General features: G+C 39.3%; 1 protein-coding gene across 1 annotated transcript; it reads right to left on the reverse strand.

Moving 5' to 3' along the window:
- Positions 1-248: 248 nt before the first annotated feature.
- On the reverse strand, positions 249-9,487 carry GDAP1 (ganglioside induced differentiation associated protein 1). The gene is made up of 6 exons (XM_010221086.2): positions 9,385-9,487; positions 8,706-8,898; positions 7,165-7,338; positions 4,051-4,145; positions 3,448-3,562; positions 249-1,160 (listed from the first exon to the last, which is right to left on the reverse strand). The coding sequence occupies exons 1-6, from the start codon at positions 9,454-9,456 to the stop codon at positions 778-780; spliced, it is 1,032 nt and encodes a 343-aa protein (XP_010219388.2). The 5' UTR covers positions 9,457-9,487; the 3' UTR covers positions 249-777.
- Positions 9,488-9,833: the final 346 nt, after the last annotated feature.

The raw sequence follows: 9,833 nt of genomic DNA on the forward strand, positions 1-9,833 counted from the left end.
CAGCCAGTGCTTGTGGCTGAACTGGTTTTCTGAGTGGGCCAGAGACTATTCAAGAGATTTTTCAAAAGACAAGAGTCAGTTTTTTTATTACCATTTGTAAATCAACAGAAGTTCAGAATCTGTTAACTGTTTTTTTTTTTTTCCCCCAGAATTTCACTCTCGTGGCCCACAAATCACTGATATTTACATGTATTTCAGGTCTCATCCTGCACAAACATAGAATGAAAATTTGGCTCTATAGGGCTACCTTTTAACACATTCATAATGGTCCAACTGCAAATCAACAGACATTAATCAGTAGAGAGGCACTCGCTTCCCTAGACACGGCAGGCACAAAGCCTATATTTCAACTACATCCCTCTCTGAGCATTTAAAGTTAAGGGCTGTGTTCAGCTGTTCAATTGCTGGTTTGTGCACAGTAATGCATTTCACCCGAAGTGGAAAGCTGTCACATTGCAACAAAAGTGTCTATTAAATAAAACATTAAAATTAGGTCAGGCATTGGGTAAAGTAGGCAGAAACAATAATCACTTTAACAACATACTGTCACAGCCCTTGAAGCTCTTTATGTGAAAAGAAAGTATCTTCTTCTTTTGTTGTACCCTCAACATTTATTTTCCACAAGTACCAGCATTGTCAATCCAATTACTCAAAAGCAGCAGACAATCACTGTGTGACAGCGTTCTAATTCATGGACATAACCTTTCTTATATGCTTGTTTTTGATATTTTCCTGGGGCTAGAGATGAACTCCACCTACCACCAGGGACAGACAAGCCTAAAAATAATTTTGTCTGGTTCTAATCGATAGCATCACGTTGGCAAACCTCTTCCGAAGACACAGGAAAGCAAAATAACCCATTCCTGCTAGCATGCCAACCAAGAAGGTGGTGCCAAGAACTCTGGGCGCTCTCTTCTTGGCCACACGGAATGCAGTTGGCAGAACTGCTGAGATTAATATATTGTTGACATGTCCTAAAACTTTGTAAAATGCTTTTCTCTTCAGGACACGCTCATAATAGGCTTCCAAGTTGGGTCGTTTTCCATTTCCCCAGTTTCTTCTTGCTAATCCCAGAAACTTCAAGCGATGTAATGTGACAGCAAGAGATACATCTGCCAGGCTGAAGAAGTCACCACAGAGCCAAGGCTGTTTTCCTTCTTCTAGTCAGAAATAAAACATAAAGAATTAGGAGCATAAATGTAAAGAATGGAGTACAAATATATATGGAAGTCTGCATGGACTAATATTTAGTTTAATGCTAATTCATTATTCTGCATAATAAACCATACAAATTTATCTGTTAAAATATGATGTATGGAAAACTGAACTTTTTACCAACTCCTATTCATTGTTCACTCACTATTGCAAAGTCTTGTGCTCAGCAGTCTGGGCTACATTTGTTACAAAGAAAGAGCCATATTTAGGTTCATAAATTAAAACCCATAGCAAACAGTTATTTTTCATGTCTGAATTAAATTAACAGGAATGGAAGAGAGAAATGCAGCTTAGCTTTTGCTGAAAAACTACTGTTTGCCTGAGGAGCTTATCACCCCATTAGTGCTTCACTCAGTGGAGGTCTGTGACATCCACTCAAGAGCTGTTTTTTGATGAAGACTTTCCAGAAAAAAAGAGGAGAACCAAATGTCTTAGCTGCACCAAACACAGCAGTTCAGGCAGAAAATACAGTATGGACCACTGTTCCCTCCTTTGTGCCTCTGTATCATTTACATGGAGATGTCTGAGAATCAGTGGGTATTGGCACTGTCCAGCATCAGCTGGGATGAGCTAGGAAGATGCCAGACTGTCTCTCTAGTCGAAGGAAAGAAGCTGAAGCTGAGGTGGCTCAGAGCAGGCACTGCCAGCAGCATCACATCTCTACCTTCAGTGCTCTGCACCAACATCTCAGAGGGCTCCCCTGCACTAACTGTATAGGCAGCTTCTAAAAACTATGATCTGAAAACAGGTATCCAGTCTAGGTGCCAGCGCAGTTGATCTGCTCTAAGTTAGATCTCAAATGGGACTCTGCTGTGTCCTCCTATTTGCAACCTTATGCAGTTGTTCCCAACAACAGACACACAAAACCACTGGCATTAACTTTTAGCAGCTCATCTGTGGAAATACAGAGATCCTGGAATACCCTTTCCAACACATTTCCCGCCCTGAGGAGAGAGAAACATCTCTGATACTAGTTCCTTTCAACTGGTTACGCAGGTCAGGGAGAAAGACCTCTGCAGCAGGGGAGTCCATTCTCTCTAGCTGGAACACATAGGGATTAATCCTATGCAGCAAAAAGATGGAAAGGAAGACAAGAGTAGTTAACCTGTGTGAAAGAAAGATGACCGAGGTGGCAGCAACTAGGGGTGAAAGAGGGATTTGAGCACTACAAAGAAAAGCAGAAGCTCAGAGATTGACCAAGACGTGACAAAAACACTATTCACAAGCTCAGGAAATCTGAATATCTCATACAAAATTCAAAGAAGCATTTAATCATTGTCTACTTCGCTAAATCCTGTGCACTGTCAGGTTTCATAAGCTAAACAGTATTATACCAGGTGACTGCTTGGAAAAGCTATTTAGCAGAGAAAGAAAAGAGGCTGCTGGAGATGGTGACAGACTTAATTTGCTGAACAAAATTCCACCATCCTTTGTGAGTTAAAACACTTACCGTGGTGAGTCAGTAGAGAATTAAATCTACATTTTCAATCACTAGTTCAAATCTGCTCTGTCTTGATAGTAATTGATAATTATTACCACAGCTATTTGTAGAGCCACATGCAAAGAGTTATTGATCTGAGGAGATGCAATTGATATTGACTGATGTTTCATGCAGCTCCCAACGAAGGCAGAGGAAGGATTCCTATAAGCATCACTGGGAACTGGCCCAGACACTAAGTGAGCAGAAACACGAATCCCGTTTAAGCAAAGCTCAGTTCTCATTAGGTGGATTTCAGGTCAACACCACTGCTTGTAGAATGGGGAAGGGGAGCTGCTCTGTGATTGGAGAACTTTAGACTGCTAAATCTGCAACCACCCCACATATCAACACCCTAAATCAGCACAATATTTAAAGGAGATCTTGATTTTAACATTTCAACATGTTTAACATGCGACACTTGTTGCAGTGTACTGAGGATTACAACATCAGGAAAAACATTATTTAGTTCAGGTTTTCTTGTCTGTAGTACTAATTATACTCAAGTTAGGCTGAAAATGTGAACAATTGCTATAAAACCCATGTTTACTCATATAAGATTTCAGCAAACAGCTAACAGCAGCAGTAAACCAGTGTTTAAAACAGTATTGATTTCTTCTGTGAAGATGTATCAGTAGGTGCTAAAAGTATAAAATCAGACGCACTAAGAATAGTCCTATAATGGTGCTGCCAACCGGTTTTCTCAGTCTTTCCAAAACAAATTTCAACAGAAATTAGCAAGAAAAATCCCTTACCTGGTGTTTCCTCATTTCGCCTCTGCAATTCAGTCTCAACTTGATCCAGAACTTTTTCCAGTTCATCCAGTATTTTCTTTAAATACTTTATATTATCATGATCCAGCAGTTTAGACTAAATGTGTATGTATATAGAGGTAAGTGTTTTCATCATTGTATAGAGTTTATATTATTATCAGACAAACTTTTCATTAGATACTACAGTGCTTATTCACAAAATATGATTTTTTTTTTTTGCATACAGCCAGCTGGCTACCATTTGGATACTGTTGATAGATCAGGTAACAAAAGGAGAACGTTTTATAGAGGTGGTAGATATCTAGGTTTGCCTGAGCTTGCAGGGTGCTCTATATCCAACACCAGTGCAGATATATGCTCACTTTTGAAGTCAGCAGGACCAGTTCAATACTTCAGCACACACTTGAAGGGTGTAGGTGATTTGAGGGATAGCCTGCTTCATGCCGAGTAAGGTTAAACCACTGCATAAGTATCCTGATAGTGCCAGGTGAATACTTATATTCAGCAGAATATTTATACTGTCACAGAAAAAAACTGACACCAGCAAGCAAGTAATGTAGGATAGAATAGAAAGTGTTTTCTTACTTTAAGGCGCTTCTGTTTTGCTATATAGGCATCTTGAAGGTCTGGATTTTCTTCCGCAAGTTTCTTCAGTTCAGATTCTGTATTACTTATTTGACCTGGTACAAAAGTTAAAGGAATGACAGGAATTGATTGATAAATCAGAGAAAAACATCACACCAAAAATAAAAGTGATACTCGAATAAAATATTCCTACCAAGTGAGGATTCAAAACATTATGTTTGGAAAATTTAACAGCTGCATAAATTGATGGCATAACATCTTCTGCTCATCAGTTTGCAGTGAACTCTGTAAGTGGTGATTTGCCAAGAAAGAATAAGGATATTTTTCTCTTAGTCAGACAAAACCATTCTGCTACCCAGTAACTATCTTCAGTCCCTGAAATTCATCTACAAATATCCTGATCTCTAATTTCTTTGTTCCTCTGTTCCTGGGTTCCTGGCACATTTTAATGCTGCAAATGTGCAGAAAGGCCCGTACTCAGATCCTCAGTAATTTGGCAGTAGGTCATGTGCATAACTCCATGGCAAAAGCCTACAGACCACTGAATATAGAACTAAGGTGTTTTGAGTTAACTAAAATGTGACACCAAAATCTGTGAGCCCCTTCAGAAATGCTCATCACAGAGTATATTGGTGTCATAGGAAAACATTTGGTATATGATTTAAAGGAGAATGACATGAAGGTATCTTTTACATGTGTAGAACCTTATTTTCTCTTTAAAATGAAACTTTGCCTGAAACACCTTATTTACATACCCAAAATATCAAAAGAGAGGAAGTAAGAAGGTATCTTCTAAAAATAAAAATTTCTAGTAATAAACTGAGAACAGAACAATACTTACATGGAATGAATCACTTCCTACATGTACATGTTAATTAACATTAGTTTCAATTAAGCCTTTTAATTAAACTGACAAAAAAATTCTTGCTAGAGAATAAAAAATTCATTGTTTTATATATTCCTTGTTTCAACCTGATGTAGCTGTGAAAGTCATCTTTCAACAGAGCATATGAAGAAATTAAAGGATGTAAGCACACAACTAAAAACTTATATGTGCAATTAATTACTTAATTGCATTTGATACATGTAATAATAATATATAATTTGCTGCAGAGGTATTATTATCTAGCAATTTAAAAAAGACCAGTTTTTCAAAGCTGAATGTTAAACTATCCAGGAGAAGTTTGAACAAGCAAAGGAATTGCTTAGGAGTATTTGTGACCTATTCCCACCCCTGCTCTCCCACCGCAAAAGAAAAAAAGCCTCAAATCAAGAAAGTTGGTTGTGTTTAAGGTTTAGGATATGAAAACCAAGGATAAGAAATCATCCTGACTGTGAGCAGTAATTTTATCTTTACCCATATACGCAGGGTGTGCATATGTGTGTAAACTGACAACAATTAACACCAATTGGGTAATAGAGAAAAAATATGTCTGTGGTCAGCGAAGCAAAAGACAACATAGTAAAATGAGATATAAAAGTGCCAAAATGCCTGTCGGTAAAGTAGAATTGCTTAATAAATAGTGATGATCTACATTTAGGAGAAAGCCATATGATTCACTGCAATCATAAGACAATACTTCATGTTCCTTCAGTAGAAGAAAGTATTAACAGCTGTTACACAAGTTATCCATCCAGCCTGGTCCAGCTGATTTCTAGGCTTTTTTTTTTACATAACCACTGATCATTGGAACATCAACATTGCCTTCTAAATATTTGTGACCTTGAATAAGTTTCCAGTAAACAAAAAGGAAAGTAAAATTGTGCTAGGCCTTTATAAAGTATAACGCAAGCAACAAGTAACTTTCAATTTCAACAAAATCATGGGGTAGCTTATAAAGGATTAAGCTGCTAAAATTTGGGAGAAGAGACTAATACAGGTTCTTGGAAATAGATCTTTTCAAACTAACATCATTTTCTATAAATTATGAATTTGGTAATATACATGTATTATATTTCAAAGTCCCTGACTTGTGTTTGCAGAATACTCAAAATATAATGCAAAAATTAGCATAATATAAACTGTTGATACTGACAAAAAGAGATCTCAATACGTAACTGTGAAAAGGGAATCATCATTCAGCACAATCTGCAGGATTTTATTCTTACCCTAGAGCTATTTGTTTCTCTTATAGTTCTTATAAGCAAAAATAAATGCATTAATCAAAATTTTCTATGGTACAAAGACTGGGAGGGACATAAGTAAAAGAAAAAGCTGCTCCCCAAAGCTCTTCGTTGGCTGGTTGCTGGGCCTCAGAAACCATACTTCAATACACTCCAATACAAAAAACAACCCTTTCCTGGAGAGAGGACTGTCTGTTTGCAGTTTTCAGTTTTGAAAAGCTAGACTGAGGTCATGATGGATATTCAGCTGAAAAAGGATTTGCAGTGCAGTTCAGCTACATCACTGCAGCTTCATCTCTTCATCTTCAGCTTCTGTGATTCTAAATATTGGGTTATTTGCACCAAGGATTCTGGTTTAAATTGATCTTGAACAATTTTCATTTATCAGGGGAACCCAGGCCACTTATTTCCATAGATCTCTTATTTTTCCTTTGCCTACTCCAGCACTAAGCTCCTAATTCTCCTAATAAAATGGGGCCTTATGATTCCCTGAGAACATAGTATACAAAAATACTCCATTTCACTGAGGCTAATCTACTTTGTATAACTTTAACCAAGAGAAAAACAACTGCTATTAAATAGGTACATTTTTGTTATTACAAGTTCACATATAAAACACAGAGTTTTCTTCAGTGGTGATTTGATGTGAGTAGTAATACTGCAGTTCCTTGGAAACAGTTTTAAAATCATAAGCAGCAAGATCAGAAATTAAAACATTCACAACTGCCATTTTCTTTTAAGTGCATTGTCAATGACTAGCAAAATTAACTCCATGTATGCCTAGAAAATAGCACTTCCTCTTCCATACTTCCAAATCATAATAAACTACAAAAACAAAGAGCAAGATAGTTACAAATTATCAAGCACTACAACTATAATCAGAAATACATGCCCTACATATTCCGCTCAAGGCCCCGAAATGGAGTATCACATTAATGTAATCAAATATCTAGGTGAATGACACGTGCTCAGATCTATATCAGTACATACTACGAATTCTGGTTGTAGCATAGGCTGGAATCATGGAGTCCACTGTTAATTCAGGGTGTAGGATGCAGCCGTGAGTGTAGGCATCCATAGGCAAGGAGTCCAAAAGCTCTCTGTAGTGTTGCACCCTGGGGTAATACATACTCCCTTCTTCTGGCATTAATCGTGGTACTCCCTCTGCAATACAATTACAAATTTTTTAAAAAAAAGTTAAAAATGAAAAATGAAGAACCATGCAATTCATCAACAGTAATATACCAAAATATACATGAGTAATATAACCTCAGTTATACCCAACTAGCACAGACGACATAGTCATGCTAAGAAAGTCTCTGCTACTGAGCAGTGTTCCCCACTGTAACCCAAGAGGGTTATCACTCCTCAGAAAAATGTATATACTCACACTTCATTCTAAAACATTTGAATGGTTCCAGTCTTGTGCAACAACCCACATAAAGAAGTTTTAAGAGGCCTTTGAAAAAGGGAGCTGGATTCAACATGTGTTTTGTACTTCTAGGGATAGAGGGACTCTAGGGAGAGATCATGGCGCATGACCCCATAGCTTTACAGAATAGGGCAAACAGAGGTTTAAATAAACAGTTATGACTGTAACATTATGCTGCACTGGTAGCATTATTAAAATTACAGTAAGGCATCCTATTCAAAGTACCACTTAGAGGTATCCTTGCACACCACTGAGTTTTAGTCTACCCTCAATTTACCCTGCCCCTGACACTTCATCTGAGTAAAATGACAGCATTAAATTCATATTATCTTCACTAGCAGTGAAATTTTTCTCATGCTGGGCAAGTCAATTGAAGTTACTGCAGACACACAACATACTATCTCTCCATGTCTAAAAAAAGGTTAAAAAAATACTTCTACTGTTCACTCTAAATTTTTTCTTCAAAAATAAGGTATACAATTTTCCAGCAATATAGGCCTGAAGAATTTCAAAACTTTGCACATGTTCACTTTCAATTTTATTTTTCTTATTTTTTTCTCCTCCTTATTTCATTTTTGGCACCAAAAATACTTTGTTCTTTCTATCTCCCACTTCTTCAGATTATTCTGCAATTAACCAGCAAGGTGTAGCACTCTTTTTTCTGGACAAAAAGGTAGAACTGTCTTGAGAGAGCAGAATTTGTGCAACTTACTGTTCAAAACTTTACTCAATTAGTGATAGTCTGACTACAAACCTAGCATAGAATTATGTTTTCATGCCATTTATTTTGTCAAATGGGTAAAAAATACCCATTTGGGATCTGGGGGGCTTGGGGGTTCTCTTTTCCTTTTTTTTTTTTTAATATATATATATTTATATATAGCTACATTTCAAGGTGCTGGAAGGTCATGAAAGCCACATATTTTTACCTCTCTCATCTTTTTAGCTCTTACCACCAACTACTAGAGGTATTTGCTTGTGAATTTGCTATGAATATCTTCTGATTATGAACAAATTACTACAAAACAGCAATTCAGAAACAGTTTCACGTTTCCTCGTGCAGGGGAAAGACAACCCACTGCAACGCCTGCAAGATTACCATCTATGAACGTTGCTTCAAGATAGTCAATAATCTGCGTTGCCTCGCAAATAATATTTTCCCCATGGATTAGGACTGGTACTTCTCCGGATGAATTTAGACGCATAAACCAAGGTTCGTTGTGTTCACTCAGCGGCAGGTTTACATCATGCTCTTCACATTTTAGGGCTTTTTCAGCAATCACCAAGCGCACCTGGAAAGATATTAGCGATATCACTTGAGGGAAAACATTCTGCGGACAAATGCACATTGCACAAGGCAGGGGCTCAGGGGAGCGGGGTCCCCTCACGGCCCTGCTGCTCGCTTTGGGCGAACCGCTCCCCCCTTCATCTTTCCCGATCAGCCTCCGCCAGGCATCCTTGTAACGTGGCCCTTTACAAAGTGAGACGTCTGTAACACACATCTCTGTCGCTGCGGCAAGGTACCCGTGCGGAGGGCGCCCCGTTAGGGGCTGCGCGGCGCGGGCAGCAGCAGCATCCGCGCGGGGCCTGGCGGGCAGCTGCGATCGCGGCCGCCCGTGCTGATTTTCGGGCACTGCGCGCCCCAGGGAGGCACCAGGGCCCTCGGAAAGGCCCAGCCAGCAGCGAGCATCCCTCTGCCTTCCCTCCCGGGTGGAGAAAACGCCTCGCTGGCGCCCTCCTGCCTCCCGCCGCCAGCGCCTGGGCCCCGCCGCCCTCACCTTCTGCGAGGAGAAGGACTGAGTCCAGTGGTAGAGCACGAGGCGGCCCAGCGGCCCGCTGGCCAGCGCCATGCCCGCCGTCCGCCCCGCTGCTCCCCCGGCGCGCGAGGAAGCGCCGCGGAAGGAGCCTCCGCAGCCTCCCCAGGGCAGCAGGGGAAGATGGATGCGCAGGGAAGCAGATCACATGGCAGGGTGTGTGCTTTTTTTTTTTTTTTTTTTTTTTTAAGGATGGCTTTTTATTTTCCTGTGAACAAGTATTTGCACTGTGAATTTTAAGGATACAGAGATATCCTTAGGGGAGAATTGTAACGGTTACCAGAAAACACCCTGAATTGGCCCATTTCAGTATAAACAGCATTACCATCTTGTAGAATGATAACCACAGCAGGCAGCACTAAAGATAAAGCTGTAAAAGCAGACACATCTCTTTTCCTCAGAATATGTTCTTT

The sequence above is a fragment of the Tinamus guttatus genome, unplaced genomic scaffold, assembly GCF_059628265.1.
Source record: "Tinamus guttatus ecotype Peru unplaced genomic scaffold, ASM5962826v1 Tinamus_guttatus_pri_ptg000086l, whole genome shotgun sequence".
In the NCBI taxonomy this organism is placed as follows: Eukaryota; Metazoa; Chordata; class Aves; order Tinamiformes; family Tinamidae; genus Tinamus; species Tinamus guttatus.

Bases quoted from the DNA above. Each gene is read 5' to 3' on its own strand.
- GDAP1 (XM_010221086.2), bottom strand. From the start codon at position 9,456: ATGGCGCTGGCCAGCGGGCCGCTGGGCCGCCTCGTGCTCTACCACTGG. The intron at 8,899-9,384 runs GTGAGGGCGGCG...ATATCTTTCCAG, and splicing joins AGTCCTTCTCCTCGCAGAAG to GTGCGCTTGGTGATTGCTGA. The intron at 7,339-8,705 runs GTAATCTTGCAG...ATTGTATTGCAG, and splicing joins TGAAGCAACGTTCATAGATG to AGGGAGTACCACGATTAATG.